Here is a 19,751-nt window from a genome sequence, read left to right on the forward strand (position 1 = left end):
TTGGTAGCGTTTACTGTTTCATTCATGCGCGAGTATTGGTGAGGGTATTGGTTAGTGATAGACTTCCTTCAGAGGCTGTGGAGAGTTTGGTCCTCTGTTCAAGGATCTTTATTTTGCAATCAGAGCTGAAAAATCCATTTCAGTCGTTAGGGCCTTAACAATTGGGACCAGTATGTGCACCAAATATTCTTGAAAGCCACTATTTGCTTTAAATGATACTGCACGGGAAGCAATCCTATTTATTCCTATTATTTGCATGAAAGTGTTGTACTTTTTTCTGAACATCCATGGATTCCAACCATTTTGCAACGACTTGTACCATTATGGATTATTGAAACATATTTCAAAGATCCATTTTTATTCATTTCCGAATATATGAAACAATATGCTAGAGAACATCTTTATGAAAGTTCATAAGATCTTATAATCTACTTAAAACCGTATAGTTGTTGATATCAGCTATGTATTATTTAAGGACTAATATTTCTTTTTAAATGCTTATTTATTTTGTCTACTCAAAAAGATATTTATTTATTTTGGGCGTTCCTCTTACCATTTTTGATAAAGAGGGCAAGGATCATTTAGAAACACAGTCTCAGGGGAAACTAGTATTCTGATGCTAATAGTTTGAAATCACTATTATGTGAATTTATATTGTGAAGAATATGAGTATTTTTGGTAGTAGTGGTGGTGGTGGTTATTATTGTATTTTTGCAGGTGCATGCATGTGCGTGTTTTCCTGTAGGCTCTTGGTTATTGCTAGTTCTAACTTCTAATAGTCATTTAGATTGAGTTTGGAGCGATGTGTTTAAAATACTAGAGAGAGAATTTATTTGTTCAAAATTTGTTTAATATTTACTAGAAAATGTGTCATCATGATTAGACAGATAATTTATGAACTCTATGTATTCCACTTATACCGATGTTAGTAGGTTCTTTTCGTTAAAAAAATTGTTAATTGCAAATGGTTGTATGTGATCTCTTGAAAAACCATGCAAAATCAGAGCCTGGAAATTCTTAAAGGAACATGACTTTGATTAAAAAAGGGCCGCGGCTTCAAGGACTAAAGGTTAAAAGCTTCTATTATTTTGATAGGTGTAGAGCCTAACAAGCTAGCAAAGCATTCTGAATTTAATAATTTACCGTGGGGAGTAAACCTCCAGAAGATGAATTTATCTACCGATAACAGGTGATAAGCAAAGGAAAAGGCTGGATGTGGACCATCTTTGATGCATAACCTTCAGGGATATCAGACTCTGGTTGTAAGATGGAAAGATGGAGGACTTCCGAAGAACTGTTTGAATCATAATGATTTGCCACTCAGGTTAAAGGATGTAGATCAACTTCAGATGGGTGAAAACGAAAGGAATCCAGGATTTGAGATGAAGCATTAGACTACTAAAGCATGGATATAGATGGGATATAGTGAGACAATTTGGCTAATGAATCCATTTAGACCCTGTTTGGACGCTCGAAGATGGGCTTTCAGTTATGCAAACATCAGTGGACAAGCAGCTCCCTGAGAAATTGCAAGAGCTCTGGCACAACAAACTTATTGATTATCCCAGAGAAATTGGACAGAGGACTATAGATTATTCTGAGCAATTCCATCTTAATTCCTTAATCTCCTCATCTTCTTGGAGTATTTTCTTCTTATCTTTACGCATGAGCATAGGGTATCACCGGGATAATTTGTTCTACCATCCGCACAAGCCCTTGATTTTAAAGAATAAGAGAGTGGTAGATGGAGCAGAAGCTAAACTAGTTCCAATTTTAAGAATGTAGAAAATAAACAAACTTTGAGGGTTGTCACTGGGGATGTGCAGGACAAGAAAGAGGTGAGAAGAAAGTTGAATTTTCTGTGTTTTAACCTGAAGAACCTTTTGTATTACAGAATAGTGGGTTTTATGTGATAAGCGCAAAGTTGGGCTACATCTTTATCCTCAAATGGGGATATCCATGCAATTAGAGCTTTCTTCTGGAAAATTGCTTAAGTTTCCGAATAAAAGTGTTATCCAAAGCCTCACGTCTCATCTTTTTCTGATGCGATCCCTCACAAAATAGCTTCTCCTGTTTCGGGTAAATGACACTAGGTTTCCAACGCAGCAACATAGCATGTCATAGTCAATACGGACATGACACACTCCAGGTTGGATAACACGTACCATGAACAAGGCACATTCCATGTGACGGTTAAAATTTGGAACAGGATATCCTTGATCGTTGAATTTTGCTCGAAAACCATCTCCTCACAATGCACTCCAATTAGCCCTCCGTTGCCACGTCTGATGAACCAGCGGGCTTTTACTAATGGATATCTTAAACCGAATATTGCGCTCGCAACATGATAGGATTGTTTACAGTAAAAGTGATCATTCGTTAGACAAACTCACACGTCGTTGCTTACGTTATACTCTGGGTCTCATGTTGTCACGTCCCGAACCCAACACCCGGATCGGATACATGATGGCCGCACACTCCTTAGAGCAAGCCCTAAAGAATATGCAAGGCCAAATTAAATCATTACAATCTTATCAACCATAATATTTAATTTCAACAGTAATTCATAAAACTTGCATAATTACAATTAACATTCCTTCAATCCTCTGATCAAGTATCAACGATACTCTATCTATGTATCCGCTCACTCACAAATCCATACCATAGCCAACCATGGACATCTTGTAACTCTGAGAAAAAAAGAAAGATAAAGGGGTGTGAGCTTTACAGCCCAGTAAGAATTCCATATCACACTGATATAGTAATATAGTCTGAAAATAAGGATAAGCAATAAAATATAAAATCTCATGTTCAATGTCCAGAATAATGCAAACATTCATAAATTTTCTGTCTTGTCAAAATATATGCATCATCATATGTTAACAGGTAAAATACTTTTGTTCAACAATTATCTCATGTCTTATCTTTCATTTCTCTTTTCATAATCACATGATTTTTAACCTTTTCTTTCTGGCTCTGGACTATCCAAGTCTATACCTCAGTCATCATCCGGATCGAATCCACTTAAAAAGTCTTTCAAGACTGTCCCAGGATGAGCTCCTGGCCGGCTGTCCCACGTACCAAAGCCCGTGAGAGGCTGTCCCAGGCATAAGCTCCTGGCGGGCTGTCCCAGGCATGAGCTCCTGGCCGGCTGATCCACCTGTAAGCCAGTGGGGGCTGTCCCAGGCATAAGCTCCTGGCGGGCTGTTCCAGGCATAAGCTCCTGGCCGGCTGTTCCACATGACAAGGCTAGTCCATACCATATATCTCTTTCTTTTCATTTAATCATTATGTGTTTATTTCATCAATCAATTCTGTCTTGCATTATGATCAATTCAGATATGTCATATCCATATAATCATGCCATCAATCTCTGATACATATATATTGACATAACATACTCATGCTCAAAATCAAATAACAGTATCTCAGGTATAATAAATTCATCGATTTCAAATCCGACGATGCAAAACCAACGATGCAAGACTAACAGCAAAATAGCATATACATAATAATGATCATGTACAGGGATTCTTACCTTTACCGGTGACTGATCCAAACACAGAAATCAATGTTCTTCTTTGATTTATGAATTTCTTTAACAAAATATTCCACTCGATATCATTTGCAGACAATCATCTCTTCGTAACCCTGATCAAATATAAAGATCATATATGGAGAAAATTACCGATAATCGATCCTAATAATACAGATCGAGGATCTCTCTTAGGATTAACCAAAATTAGGACTTATCTATGTATCTGGATCCTCCACTGATCCATAAGACTTCTAGAGAGAGAAAATTCATGAAGAGAGAGAAAAATCTAGAGAGAGAAAGTAGAGAGAGAAAGTGGAGAGAGAAATTTTCGTATTCTTCAGATGAGGCAATCATGGTCGGGATCATCAGAGGTCCTATCAGGGTGACTCAATATGAATCAAGTGTTACAATTTCAAATAGGATCGGCTGGGATCAGATCTATCGCACGAATTTCGAAGCAATCTCAAATCATCTTATTTTCATCTCAATTTTATCCTAGGGTCCGTGATGAAATCAGAGAGAGAGGAAGACTCTAGAGAGATAAAATCCACAAAAAGAGAGAAAGATCTAGAGAGAGAAAATAGAAAGAGAATCTAGAGAGAGAAACTAGAGAGAGAAAGTAGAGAGAGGAGAGAGGAAAGATTTTTCTCTCTTCTTCTTTTTATTTTATTTTTATTTTTATTTTTATTTTTCTCTTTCTCTTTTTCTTTTTTTTTTTTCTTTTTCCTTTTTCTTTTCTTTTTCTTTTTCTTTTTCCTTTTTCTTTTCTTTTCTTTTCTTCTTCTTCTTCCTTCTTCTTTTCTTCTTTTCTTCCCGCGGCCTCCCTTGGCTGAAACAGGGGAGGACCGTGAGGTCCCCCCTCGGTGGCTCGAGCTCCGGCAGCTTGGCCGGAGATCCGGCAACAGGTGGAGGCGGCGGTGGGCAATGGACGGCCGGTGGCAAGGTTCGACCGGCGAGAATCAAAAAGAGATCGAAAAATAGGAAATTTTTTTTTGTTCATGGATTTTTCGGCGAAGACGGTGGCCGACGGCAAGGCTTTGGGCCAGAGGAGAAAGGGAAGAGGGAGAGGAAGAAGGGGAGGGGCTTACCTTGCTCCAGCGGTTGAGAAGAGCTCCGGCGAACCCCTTTTCTTCCTGTTCAAAGAACTTGTAGAAAATCTTGGAAAAATCCCTCTAAACTCTTAATAATCTCTCAAAATCCCATGTTAAAGACCTAAAGGGAGGGGAAAGGGGTTTTATAGAGGAGGAATCCGGTTTTTACTCGGATTCCCCACTCCTTTTCACGGTGGGAAGAAGACTCTCAACGGGAGTCTTCTTCCTCCCGATTCCTCTGTTTTCCTCTTTTTTTTTTTTTATCTGGATTATTACATTCTCCCCTCCTTAAAATAATTTCGTCCTCGAAATTAGGTTATGTCGTTTGAGATATCTACTTCAAAATATACAATCTTCATGTCATTCTCAAGCTTACAATAATGTCTTTTATTTCTCATGATCTTGTTATAATAAAAATTATTTGAAATCTCAAACTCATCCCTTCTTATTGATTTCTCAATTTTTTGAAGAACTGTAACATTTTGGACTTGTATTAATATACCACCATTATTTATCTAATACATTTCACTCGAAATTCATAATTATCTCAGACTACCTTTGATAGAAAGTAAATAAAGAAAGGTCGAACATTGGACACTCTTCATGATTATCGATTTCTTTCTTCTCTTGACCTTCCAATAAATTTTATATATAGACTCTCATCTTAAGAAAAATCTCAATCTTCTATATCAGTTCGAGTAACAATATTAGATTTAAAAAAAAATATGAGATCTATGTCAGGACATTCTAAGTTTGAACTAATATCAGAACTATCAAGCTGTTAATAAACTTGAGATATCTAAGCTTTCTTGGCATTATCTACAATGAAGCAACCTACTAACAAAAATTATCCGATTATGATCAGATTAAAAAATTATTCTTTATTAACAACTAATGTATTCCATAATATCTTCAGAATCAAAGAATTAATATTTCTAATCAATTTAACCCACCATGCTTTTGCTGCGTACTTTGATCTTAATTTATCAAATTATATAATTATATCAAAGATAAAAATATCCTTATATGTTAGATCAATCCAAGATAGATCTAACTTTCAAATTTCATATAAGACTTAGGGCAAAATTTTAAGTTTCTTTATCTTTACTACCTTTGGGTATAGTATACAAAAATTAAATCTTGATCCACTTTCTATGTTTGAAAACATTGCATAAGTTTCATCACTCTTTCAAGAATCCGACATGTCTAGAATCGATTGGAGTTAACCTTAGATTTACCTTACAATCATCTAGATAATTTCTAAATCAATCTTCCTTTTTAAAAGAATTACTTCTAACTTGACAAACTAGAAGGACTCAAGCAACATCCTTAAGTAGAATCAACTTGATTATTTCTTGTAGAGCTCTCTTCATTACAACCCTTAATATTAATTGATAAATCCATAAAAATCTTGTCCCTTGTATAAGTCATTCAAAATTTAACACTAGCAAGATGTCTTAATTTAATTTAAAAATCGAACTTTTGACTTGAATGATTAATACACTTCACCATCTTCAATAATCACAAAAAAATCTAATCCAAAGATAGAATATGAATTATTAAAAAGATTTCATCATAACCTGTATATCATTCTCTGACACAATAAATTTTCTTCTTTAATTTAACAATAATATCAAAATACTTTTGAACCACTTAGAAGAGTAAGCTTTTGACTTGAAATTCAATGCAACTTGAAAGATCACGGAATCATATTCAGAATATGATATTTTGAGTAACCAAAGATTTCACCAAAATGTGTATCTCATATTCTCATAATAAAATTCAAGTATATTTATATATATATAGATATATTTTTTATCTAAGATTGAGTTTCATATATGACCTCTTATGGGTTCAGTGTTCAAAAATATTTCTCTCTCATATGATGTAATTTCTTCTTAGACCATACCCTAATTAACTCTCTTTGATAAGTCCAGAATTCATAATGCTTGGACAATTATCATCGAAATTAAAAAAAATATCATGATCTTCAATCATATAAGTTTTACATTCCAAAATCCTCTATATATTCAACATAACTTATCAATACCTCCCACTTTATTCCAAGGTCAACTCTTTTCATACTTAGGTCAACCTTACCAATTGAAATCTAAGATATAACTCGTCAATTCTATTATAGATATCATATGCCACTTATACATAAATTTTATCTTAATATCTATTGATTCAAAATTTAAATATTGAATCTTCTCTTTTATATCTATCATGTTCCTCACGATCATAACCTAAGTTCAGATATCACTAGAATTACAATTCTGAATAATTATAACCTTAAACTCAAATACCACTTAAATCATATTTTCTGATGATCATAACCTAAACTATAATATCATTCTATCATACCTTTAATAATCATAATCTTAAACTCTGATATTATCAATCATACTCTAGTGATTATAATCCCAAAGTTTTGATATCACTTATATGACAATCCCTAGTGACCTTAAACTTGGGTTCTAGTACTGTTCTGTCATATCCTAATCACTTGTATCATTGTCTCCGAATAAACGTAACCTAAGCTCTAAGCTCAAATGCCACTCTGTCACATCCTACTGATCTTACATAAAGTTTTAATATCTCTTCATAATCTCTAGTGATCTTAAACCTAATTCTGATATTATTCTATCTCATCCTAATCATTTATATCGTAATTTCCAATGATCATAACCTAAGCTCTAATATCACTCTATAATATTCTAATCACTTATATCATAATCCCTAATGATCATAACCTATGCTCTGATACCATTCTGTCACGCCCCAACCCAACACCCGGGTCGGATACGTGATGGCCGCACACTCCTTAGAGCAAGCCCTAAAGAATATGCAAGGCCAAATTAAATCATTACAATCTTATCAACCATAATATTTAATTTCAACAGTAATTCATAAAACTTGCATAATTACAATTAACATTCCTTCAATCCTCTGATCAAGTATCAACGATACTCTATCTATATATCCGCTCACTCACAAATCCATACCATAGCCAACCATGGACATCTTGTAACTCTGAGAAGAAAAGAAAGATAAAGGGGTGTGAGCTTTACAGCCCAGTAAGAATTCCCATATCACACTGATATAGTAATATAGTCTGAAAATAAGGATAAGCAATAAAATATAAAATCTCATGTTCAATGTCCAGAATAATGCAAACATTCATAAATTTTCTGTCTTGTCAAAATATATGCATCATCATATGTTAACAGGTAAAATACTTTTGTTCAACAATTATCTCATGTCTTATCTTTCATTTCTCTTTTCATAATCACATGATTTTTAACCTTTTCTTTCTGGCTCTGGACTATCCAAGTCTATACCTCAGTCATCATCCGGATCGAATCCACTTAAAAAGTCTTTCAAGACTGTCCCAGGATGAGCTCCTGGCCGGCTGTCCCACGTACCAAAGCCCGTGAGAGCTGTCCCAGGTATAAGCTCCTGCGGGCTGTCCCAGGCATGAGCTCCTGGCCGGCTGATCCACCTGTAAGCCAGTGGGGGCTGTCCCAGGCATAAGCTCCTGCGGGCTGTCCCAGGCATAAGCTCCTGGCCGCTGTTCCACATGACAAGGCTAGTCCATACCATATATCTCTTTCTTTTCATTTAATCATTATGTGTTGATTTCATCAATCAATTCTGTCTTGCATTATGATCAATTCAGATATGTCATATCCATATGATCATGCCATCAATCTCTGATACATATATATTGACATAACATACTCATGCTCAAAATCAAATAACAGTATCTCAGGTATAATAAATTCATCGATTTCAAATCCGACGATGCAAAACCAACGATGCAAGACTAACAGCAAAATAGCATATACATAATAATGATCATGTACAGGGATTCTTACCTTTACCGGTGACTGATCCAAACACAGAAATCAATGTTCTTCTTTGATTTATGAATTTCTTTAACAAAATATTCCACTCGATATCATTTGCAGACAATCATCTCTTCGTAACCCTGATCAAATATAAAGATCATATATGGAGAAAATTACCGATAATCGATCCTAATAATACAGATCGAGGATCTCTCTTAGGATTAACCAAAATTAGGACTTATCTATGTATCTGGATCCTCCACTGATCCATAAGACTTCTAGAGAGAGAAAATTCATGAAGAGAGAGAAAATCTAGAGAGAGAAAGTAGAGAGAGAAAGTGGAGAGAGAAATTTTCGTATCCTTCAGATGAGGCAATCATGGTCGGGATCATCAGAGGTCCTATCAGGGTGACTCAATATGAATCAAGTGTTACAATTTCAAATAGGATCGGCTGGGATCAGATCTATCGCACGAATTTCGGAGCAATCTCAAATCATCTTATTTTCATCTCAATTTTATCCTAGGTCCGTGATGAAATCAGAGAGAGAGGAAGACTCTAGAGAGATAAAATCCATAAAAAGAGAGAAAGATCTAGAGAGAGAAAATAGAAAGAGAATCTAGAGAGAGAAACTAGAGAGAGAGAGGAGAGAGGAAAGATTTTTCTCTCTTCTTCTTCTTTTTATTTTATTTTTATTTTTATTTTTATTTTTCTCTTTCTCTTTTTCTTTTTTTTTTTTTCTTTTTCCTTTTTCTTTTCTTTTTCTTTTTCTTTTTCCTTTTTCTTTTCTTTTCTTTTCTTCTTCTTCTTCCTTCTTCTTTTCTTCTTTTCTTCCTGCGGCCTCCCTTGGCTGAAACAGGGGAGGACCGTGAGGTCCCCCCCTCGGTGGCTCGAGCTCCGGCAGCTTGGCCGGAGATCCGCAACAGGTGGAGGCGGCGGTGGGCAATGGACGGCCGGTGGCAAGGTTCGGCCGGCGAGAATCAAAAAGAGATCGGAAAACAGGGAATTTTTTTTTTGTTCATGGATTTTCCGGCGAAGACGGTGGCCGGCGGCAAGGCTTTGGGCCAGAGGAGAAAGGGAAGAGGGAGAGGAAGAAGGGGAGGGGCTTACCTTGCTCCAGCGGTTGAGAAGAGCTTCGACGAACCCCTTTTCTTCCTGTTCAAAGAACTTGTAGAAAATCTTGGAAAAATCCCTCTAAACTCTTAATAATCTCTCAAAATCCCATGTTAAAGACCTAAAGGGAGGGAAAGGGGTTTTATAGAGGAGGAATCGGTTTTTACTCGGATTCCCCACTCCTTTTCACGGTGGAAGAAACTCTCAACGGGAGTCTTCTTCCTCCCGATTCCTCTGTTTTCCTTTTTTTTTTTTTTTTTTTATCTGGTTATTACACATGTACTTCAGTTTTAGTGCATGGACTGGCTCACCCAACAAAACAAATAGTAAACGTTGCACGCGCACAGGCAGATAACATCTCTTCACATCTAATTTAATTTACTATTTTCATGAATGATCATGGACTCATTAAAGTCACTGAGTATCGGATACCGGTACTTGATTCAAATTCTGCCTTCATTTAATTTTGGCTATAGATGAATTGAGTAGGGCTTGCTGTCATGATCCTTACATGACTGCTATTTGACTAGTCAAAAGATATTATTTGAATTTTTTGATCATGTATAAATATCTACTAGTTGATGTGGGACTAAATATATGCCCACATTGATGGTTAATCACTTCTTTTCCTCTCTAAACAAAATTCCACCGAGTGAAGTCTATCCTTCTCACTTTATCCAAAACTGCTACTTGTTCTAGTAGCTGTACCGTTCATAGATGAAGCCAGCTTAATGCCACGCTATCTCTACTCGTGAACACCCCTCACCCAAGCCTGCCAAGGGCCAACCATACCATAGAGTATTTACTGTGAGGTTTATGTTGTCTGGTGAGGCGTGCTGCCATGGCCTTATGCTGCCATAAGATGATCGAACAAGATAGCTGTCAGGATATCATACTTTATTCCTCAATTTTTGTTCGAAGTCTTACTCCCCGCCTGTTTGCATGCACATGCCCATACCTCTTTCTGTCACCATTATCTGTATCTGAACATAATAAGGTATCATCTGTCTTTCCCGGCAGCAATAGTCGATGGTCGAAACACCAAAGTATAGTTCTTAACTTGGAATACGAATAAAATTAACAATCAGTAGGAGGATTTGAGAGCATAATAGTCTTTAGATTGTCTTAATCGATCTTAATATTATAAAGCAAACTTGTACAACAAAAAGCAGCGAAAGAAGGAATAAATATTAATGGAAAATAGGAAAGATCAAACAAAGAGACCTAGATATGATAAATCATCCATATCAGTGGATATCAGCAATAATTGAGTTTATCTTGAACTGAAGTGTGAACAAGTAATTTGAGATAATTCACCTAAAAGTAAATTGAAAAATACGCTTGGTCGCATATATTATTGCTAGAATCTCTTTTCGGGTAAGAACACTGTGTTTTTATATACTCAAAAAGCAGTGTTGTTGCGTGAAGCATTGTCCACCTTTAGTTTTCATACTGCTTCCCAATTCCCAGCCTGGCAACTATGTTGGCATATCATATCTATAGTGTCCCTATTTGGGATTAGGGATAACTTGCCAAGTGAGCAAACTAAATATGGACCATGTGAAAAATCTATCACAATTCATGGATGAATCTAAAACAAATGGAAATAATATGTAAAACTAACAGGATATCCAATTATTGAATATATACAGGTAGAAGCATATGAAATAAAAACATGGAGCAGATAGAGACCACAAAACACGACAATAATTGGAAACAACTCAACTCAACTCAACTAAACCTTAATTCCAAACTAGTTGCGGTTGGCTACATGAATTCTTTTCCTCCATTCCACTCTGCTTAAGACCAAAAGCAATAATCTATTTGTAAATAATTTATGTAAAATCAGGAAGAATTTAATGGTTCGGAAATAAACACATTATTCTTAGAGGATTTAAGAGGATCATTTCATATAAAAAATTTGCAACATAAAACTTAGAATATACATATTGCTTTTTTTCTAACAGGTTGGGACCATAGGATTCAAACTATTTTAGGTACAATATATTAACTCACTAGGTATTTCTTTTCTTTTCTTTTTTTTTTTTTTGATGGAAAGGGAAGAAAAAGCTTTGCCACTCAAAATTCATTAGAACTCACTAGGTATTTCTACTGTAAGCATAGATAGGTTTTCTATTCCCCTTCAACCAAGACCATCAGTTCCACCAGCCACCTAGTTACCGTAACATATTAGGGGGAATCAAGTGCAGACTGTTATAAACTAGTGCAGATCATGGAAACATCATTTAATCCCTATTGTTAACCTATAATCCCAGCCCTTATTATAATGAACACCCCTAAACCTATGGAGAACAACACTAAGACAATCATACATTCGACATGCTCCAGTTTTGCAATTGATCATATAATATGCCAATATTAGAGCAGCTCTTAGGTGCACATGTGCCCAACTTAAGTTTGTCTCTACCACTAAACGGGAATGTAATGATGACACTAATAGTTGCCTAATGACTTAGTAGATGATTTATTGGTATTCTATGTGTCCATAGTCCACACCAAAGTCTACAATTTGTTAGGTGTGGCTCACCAGTCTCCATCATGACAATGGATGCATGCCCTACATCTGTCTTCTGATGGGTGTCCAGTGCTGACATTGGCTGCTGTGATGTTAACTCTGCAGTAGAGCTTTCAATTTGCAAATGCTTGGTGGGGGAAAAAAATGCTAGACTGAAAAGCCTTGGAAATAAATACAAAAAGATTATGATTTTGGAAAGAAACATCACATGCCAATGGTCCCAACCTGTTAGACTGCAATATTTCCTTCCCAAAGAAGAAAAAGATTTTGAGAAAAGTTTTGAGGTTAAGTGTGAAGATAGAACTTGCTGACCTTGGATGTGTCCCAAGATATATTATGGTTTTCTGAAAAATAAAGATATTCTGGTGTGAGACCAATTGCTGGTGTTCCTGACAATCCAAATTAATATTTGGATGGCAACCTGGCTACTGGGTTTATAACTCCTCTAAGTATGCCAACCAGATCTTTGTGATCCAGGAAATTGAGTTAACTTTCAATTTTTTGTTTGCTTTTATTTCTTCCTCCTCTTCATTTGCAATGTTCTCTCTTTATCTTGTTTCAGGTGTGCATATGTTGTGCAAATAAATTTATGTTTTCTAGGATACTAGTAAATGATGCCACCATAAATATTGGTAATAGAATTTGTTAGGAAGTCAAGTGAGAAGTGAGATTCAACTAACTTAGCTTGATTCAACTGGATCTTAAAATGATAAGTAATCAACCACTCAAATAGTGGCCATGCATTTCCTACAAAATGCCATAATCAAGTTTTTTATGAATTGGGCCTTGTGTGCAGGGATTCCATGTTTGAATATTGAGTAGTGCATCCCAAAAATTCGAAGTTGAGCAAGTATAATATTGTGGATTCTCCCTCTCTCTAAGAATAATAACAATATTGGCTTTAAGTAATTGGTATGCCGATCTTTGGCATTATTAAACCTATAAAAGAAGCCTGTATAGAGCTGATAGAACCATAAATTAAAATATAGGTTCTTCTAGATGATACGTGAGACAAATATGTCTCATGATCATATAAACTATGTTGGCATTATCAAACCTATAAAAGAAGCATGTGATAGAGTTAATAGAGACAAAAAAATAATAGTTTCTTTTAGATGATATGTGAGACAAATGTGGCTTGATCACATAAACTGTGTTCCACTGACTGAAAACTAATGCAGAGATAGCATAGAATAAAAAAAACTGTTGAGCTGGAGGGATTTACACCTGTGACCTCCAACAAACCCAAGCTTTAATACCATGCTAGGTAATCAATTAATCCCAAAAGCTTAAGCTGATAGGGAAAAGATCAATAATATATATCATGCTTAATAATAGTGAATCAATTAGATAATTTTTTTTAAAAAAATATTTTAGATATACATTAATTCATGGCATCAATTTATATTCAATATAAATGTCACAACTCAAAACCTCATCCAAAAAGTTAACCGGAAGATACTATTTGGATTTCTTAACTATGCATAGGTTCTTAAGGTCTATTTAGTGCATAGCTAATATGTCTATATAATCCTCACATACTCCCTTAATTTGAATCCAAATATCCTTTCTAGGTTTAGGATGCAAATGCAGTTAAATGTAATCACAAGCATGATGATCAGCCCACGGTCAGCTCTAATGGATCAATACTATAATATTCCTTGGTTCCAGGATCTCATCCAAAAAAAAATTAATTGAAAGATATTATTTAGATTTTTTAACCTTATATAAGTACAATAAATTTATCATACCGATGTGGAACTAAATACATATTTGTATAGATTTTCACAATAAGTGCATTAGATAAGTAAAAATAGCAACAAATATATTTCTACTCATAGAAATATGGATTTCCTCTTTTTGAGCTGCTTTGTATTCCGGTAATGCAATAGATTAAGAGGTGCAATATACACAATAGTGAGTCCCTAACAACCATTGGATTATTGTCCTGAAAAGATTTGAAATGATATTATGACCACAACTTTCAATTTTCAAAAAAAATGCACCCAACCTTTTATTGGATAAGAAAATACTAAGAAAACAAAAATGCATCGTAAAAAACACTCTACAATACAATGCTGAATGACTATCATCAGAAAATAGATAGCTATTATAAAAGATAGCTTTATGTGTCATATATGGCATGTCACTGTTGATAGCCATCCATCTCTTCATAGCGATCATTAAATATGATATAATACTTTATAGTGCAATTATAAAAAGACACGCACTTCTCTTCTTCTTCTAGCCTTCCACAAACCATTGAGGATCCCGGGTCTATTATAAAACCTTTACTTGTACATCTTTTTTTCTCCTTTTGGGGTCATAACTCTATACAATTAACACAGAAACCTTTATTTGCCTTCTACCAAATACACAAACTCTTTAGCGTGAATTACGAGTTCACCGGTCACTCAAATTTTAGACGGGATTTCACGTCTTTTATCCTTGAGGTCATCCCACGTTGGCAGGAAAACATCAAGCCTTGCTCATAGTTTGGTTATACATAGTTTTCAAATTAGAGTGGCAGCTGAAAGAAGACATGCTGGATTTAGGCTGTGCACCGTGGTATCCATCAACATCTCTAACCTTTGTTATAAATGCCATTAAATGGATGCAGAGGGTCTCTCGTACCCTTCGCCAAGGCCATGGATCCCTGTACTTGCCTGTGAACCAGTCCAAACTGCTACTGTCTATTCCGGGATCATGGGAGGAGAGGACTATCTAGAGTGCTAGGTGTCTTTATATAATTAATTGATTTTTTTTTTTGTAGACCAAGAGAGTTGCATGGGCAAAATTAGAGTTAGTTGACAACTAAAACAAATAACCATCTTATGCTAGCCAACCACATTGTGCCATTAGTGTGGTGAATTAAAACTTTATTAATTTATTAATTCCAAGTGTTATGATCTTATTTAAAAAAATTCATCAGAAAATATTATTTAGATTTCATGATTCGTATAATCAACTAAAATCTACTCAGTATATAACTAATTTATAACTAAATACATACTTGCACGGATTTTCATATAGTCTCTCTTTTAAGCTCTGGCATCCCGTTAAGCTAATGGGTAAAATCTATTCAAATCTAATCAAGTATCACAATCGGCCCATGATCAGTCCCAATGGGCCTGTATTGCAGCATTTCCTAATCTATATAGGTCATGAGCCGGATCCACTCTAATACTATTTGTCACAATCTAGAAACTCATCCAATAGATTAACTGAAAAATATTATTTAGATTTTTTGACTCTATATACATATCCAAGATCTATTTAGTACACAGCTGATGTAGAATTAAATATATACTTGCATGGATCCTCACACTTAAAACTAGCTTAGTAGAAGAAATATTAGATGGTCCGCCATCAAGGCTTAGTGAAGCAAATCGCATCCATCATCACTGCAACAAAAGAAAGCACCAAGTCTTGCTTGCTTGGACCAAGTAGGTGATATTTTTATTTTGCAGTCTCAGTCAAAGGGAGAGGAATCTGAGATGGTCTACCCAAATTACCAGCCTATCCATGAGCAAGTATTGCTTGGTAGTTGGCTGCTTGGTTCCTTACTTCCTCTCGCCAACTACAAGCCTCATATGGCAGAACATGCAGGACTGCAGGCTTGCCTTCCCAGCAATCACATCCCACATGCCTTTCCTAGAATCCAGTCATGGGGCTCTTTCCACCTTGATAGGGATTGAAGACACTTTGAGGAACAAAGATGGCAACCTTAGTTGCTCGGAAAGACATGGCTGGTAGGTCGAATCATTACTCGTAACCATCGATCATTTCGATCCTTTTGCAGAGACTGTTCTTCATCAAGATATCACTCTCCTTTTTCCTTGATGTGAAGACCTTACCAAATTCTCTTGGTAAGTAAACCCCTAGCTTTCTGAGGGAAGACAAGGCAGGGAAATTAAGATGGAAATTTTTGCTCGCAGTTGACTAATACTTTTGTTATCTTCATATTCAATCACTGTGGCCTAATCACTTTAATGAAGATATTTAATGTTAACCAGCTTTTTTTTTTTTTTTTACTAGCTCTCTTGCTTCTTTGTCACGAGTTTTAGGAAATCCTCCATCTAAATACTGCTATCGTATGCCGGAGCTTTGATCTTTGTCAAGCAATGACCAGTTCCATTTCCTCACTCTCTTAATTGTGACCAGTTCGGGCTTGAAGTAGTTACTTGAGTCAGAGTTGCTTACATTACTCTTACTGCATGTATAATAAGTGGTCATAAAGTATTAATCATTGACAAAACTATGATACTCAGGTTTACTGTTGCGTATGAAATTATATAGACAAGTTCCCATAATCAACTGCTTAAACTTTCTCATGCATTAAGACTTATTTTCTTTTTTTTTTTTTTTTGTTTTAATGGGGGGTGGGGGGAGTTGGCAGTTGGGGGTGCATTTTTAGAACATACGTGCTGTTCAATGTCCTTTAGCTCTTTTGCTTGTTCTCTAATAAAATGTAGAAAGCTGCCTCCATTTGACCGTATGTTCATACAGGGTTTGAAAGGAGAAACAATTAGAATGACTGCAGGAAAACTTGTCATATATTATAATAAAAACATATACAAAAGAAATTAATGCTAACAATACAAGAAAGCAACCAACTAAGTTGAAGAGAAATTCTGGATAGACTCGACATTTCCAAAATTCTAGCTAACATACAAAGAGAGACAGGCACAGCCATATAAACTCAAGTTATGAGAAGAAAGAAGTCGGAAGGCACCCATGCTCCAAATGAAATTGCAATTTAATTATCTTCTCATGGATCAGAGGAACCTCGCTTGAAGGAAAATAGAAGGACTAAAACAAACAGCAGTTCATCAAGGGGCTTCTTCCTCATCAGATGTAGAAAATCCATGAAAGTGCAATGCGATATTCATATTGAAATGACCAATGTCAAAGTTTCATAGCCACTGAAAGAAGGAAAAAAAAAAAAAAAAAGGAGCCCATGGTTCATGTCTACCAAACTCCTTAAGCTACATCACCTTGCCAATTGCGAACTGACGAGAGAGAAAAATCTGAAAGACTAACACAAGAAAAGATAGTCATAACAATATTCTACCATCTAAATCCATCTCTAGAATCGGCATTGGGCATCGGCAAACCATGATAAAGTCAGAGAAAAGCAAGAGAGGGAGTGGAATCAGCGGTCATTCAAGCTGGAGAGGGGGGCTCTTCTTAGCCAAGTTATGCTTGTTGTTGTGCATCCACACCTTGAGGACCCTCCTCTTAACCCCAATCTCCTGGCAGAACTGCTGCACCACACTCTCCTCCTGCTTCTGGAGCCTCCACCCCACCTTCTCAGCAAAGCTCAGCATCTTCTCCTTCTGCTCCGGTGTGAACTTGGTCCTGAACCTCTTCTTCACCATGGGAGGCCTCACCATGGCCCCACCACCGACCCCTTCCATCTCATCAGACTCAGAGGTCTGCAGGGCGCCCAGGGGCATGATCATGTGGTGTGGTGATGGCCTTGGAATGAGGCTGTTGCCAGCAGGAGCATAGCCAAATGCCTCTGGCCCTGAGATCAGGAGTCCCTTCTGGCCCAACATCTTCCTTCCCTTGAGGTGGTGGAAGCAGTCACAGGAGGAGGACTCCCCTTCTACATCTTTCCTGTGGAAGTTCCTGTGGCAGTTGCAGGCAGAACACTTCAAGGCCTCCAGTGTGCCCTCCTCACCACTTGGCATGAACTCACCACAGCCATCAGTGGCAGTGCCACCAATGGAGGCTGCATGGTTCTTGAGGCACTCCCTGTACCTCACCACCACTCCTTTCTTGGTGCTGTAGGGGATGGCAGGGTGGTGCTGGTGTTCCTCTGATGTGGCTGTGGACAAGGGAGGAGGAGGGGGGGTCCATTGGGAGGGTGGTGGTGGTGGAGGGGAGGGGTATCATGGATGATGGTGTGGCCATGGTCTGACCATGGCCTCCAACATATGTGCTGGTTATTGGGATTGGGATCTCTCCTTCATGGCCAGAAAGATCCATTCTTTCTTACTCACCCTCTCTCTCTCTTTGCTAATTCTTTTTTTTTTTTACTGCTCTTTTTTGGCCTGGACACCAAAAGGAAAAGGTCAAGGACAGAGAGAGAATTAGACCACTCAAATGAGAAAAATATCAGCTGTGGCTAAGGTCTGAGGTTCTTGGGACTCTAAATAAACTAATAATGAACCCACTTGCCCATTTTCTTCTGTTTTGGCAGAAAGACACTGGAAAATTGGAAGCTCTGAGATTCTAGAGAACCTTATCTAGATACTCTTCAAACTATTCCCAACCTTAAAAACCTAACAGAAGAGGAAGATAGATACATGAGCCTTGCAAACAGAATGGGAAACAGATAGAAGAAGAGCACTGGCTTGTGCTTGCAAGAACTCTATGCAAGTGGAAGAATAAGAAAGGCACTATGGAATTGGAATGAGAATGGAAAGTCTTTGTTGATTGTAGACCAGTTCTTTCCCTTTTTCCTTGGAGGGTTTACCAAGATCCAGAGTCTAAGACCCAAAGACACCTAACCTAAGAAGTCTCTTGTGCGGGTGCTGGGGGGTAAATTTTTTTCCAGTCATGAGGAAAACAACAACAACTTGAACAGTGCCTAAGGACTTGGTCTTCCAATGCTCATTTCATTGTCTCAAAGTACAACATAAGAACAGAAGCAGAACAGCTCCATGTGATGGTTGGAGTCATGCAACGATGCAGAATGTTGAAGAACCTAAGACAAAACGTACCCACCTTCCCCCCCCACCCCAACAACACACACACACACACTCTCTCTCTCTTATACTCCAGAGAGAAAAACTAACCGAGTATGGAGATTACCAGAAGGAAACCATGGTATTCCACCTGTGACTTGGAGGTGATGTGCAATGAATTCTCCAATACTGAATTCCCTGGCAAGATGAAGGTATGGGAAGAACTTAAGAGTGGGAGGCAGGGGAATAAACAAAGAAAATCACCATGGGATGGAAGAAGTGAGAGAGAGAGAGAGAGGAAATGAAGGTGTTTTGGTTGAAGGGTTGTGGTTGGGGGACACTAAACAAGAGGCTTATAGCAGTAGTGAGAGAGCACAAAGGTTGGAACAAAATAGAAAGAGAAAAAGGAGAATTTTTACAGGACAAAAGAGGAGGCCAGAGAGAGTTTTAGGGGGTTGTGATAAAAATAAAAGTGTGGGGTGTTTGCTTTGCTTGCACTATCAGGAATCAAGCTTACGCCATAGATGTGGGGAGAGAGAGAGAGAGAGAGAGAGGACTGTAGTGTCAGAGGGGGATGCAGAGGGGGGGGGGAAGAGAGAGAGAGAGAGAGAGAGAGAGAGGGAGACACAGAGCTATAGTTCCCCCACATGAATTTGAAAAGAGAAATTAAACTCAACTACCAAAATACCCTCTCAAGAAATTAAATGACCAAGCCTTTTTGTTATTCTTGAGTGGACCAAAATGCCCACTGTCAAAATAACCAAAAACCCCTCATAAGCTACAAGTTTTCCTTCTATTCCTCAAGAGCTCTGGCCTTTACACAGTTTGGCCAGGACAGTGGGACAGCGTTGGTGAAGATGATCATGGGATAGAATTAAATGCTGTGGTGTTGGATCATATTCCACTCATGAAGAAATTAAATACAAGA

General features: G+C 37.1%; 1 protein-coding gene across 1 annotated transcript; it reads right to left on the minus strand.

The window, feature by feature from the left end:
• Positions 1-16,866: 16,866 nt before the first annotated feature.
• LOC105051563 (zinc-finger homeodomain protein 2) lies at positions 16,867-19,426 on the minus strand. Its single transcript, XM_010932065.2, is given in 3 exon segments — positions 16,867-17,983; positions 17,986-18,050; positions 18,053-19,426. Coding segments are annotated over 3 exon segments (828 nt in total). The 5' UTR covers positions 18,123-19,426; the 3' UTR covers positions 16,867-17,290.
• Positions 19,427-19,751: the final 325 nt, after the last annotated feature.

The sequence above is a fragment of the Elaeis guineensis genome, chromosome 9, assembly GCF_000442705.2.
Source record: "Elaeis guineensis isolate ETL-2024a chromosome 9, EG11, whole genome shotgun sequence".
NCBI classification, from domain to species: Eukaryota; Viridiplantae; Streptophyta; class Magnoliopsida; order Arecales; family Arecaceae; genus Elaeis; species Elaeis guineensis.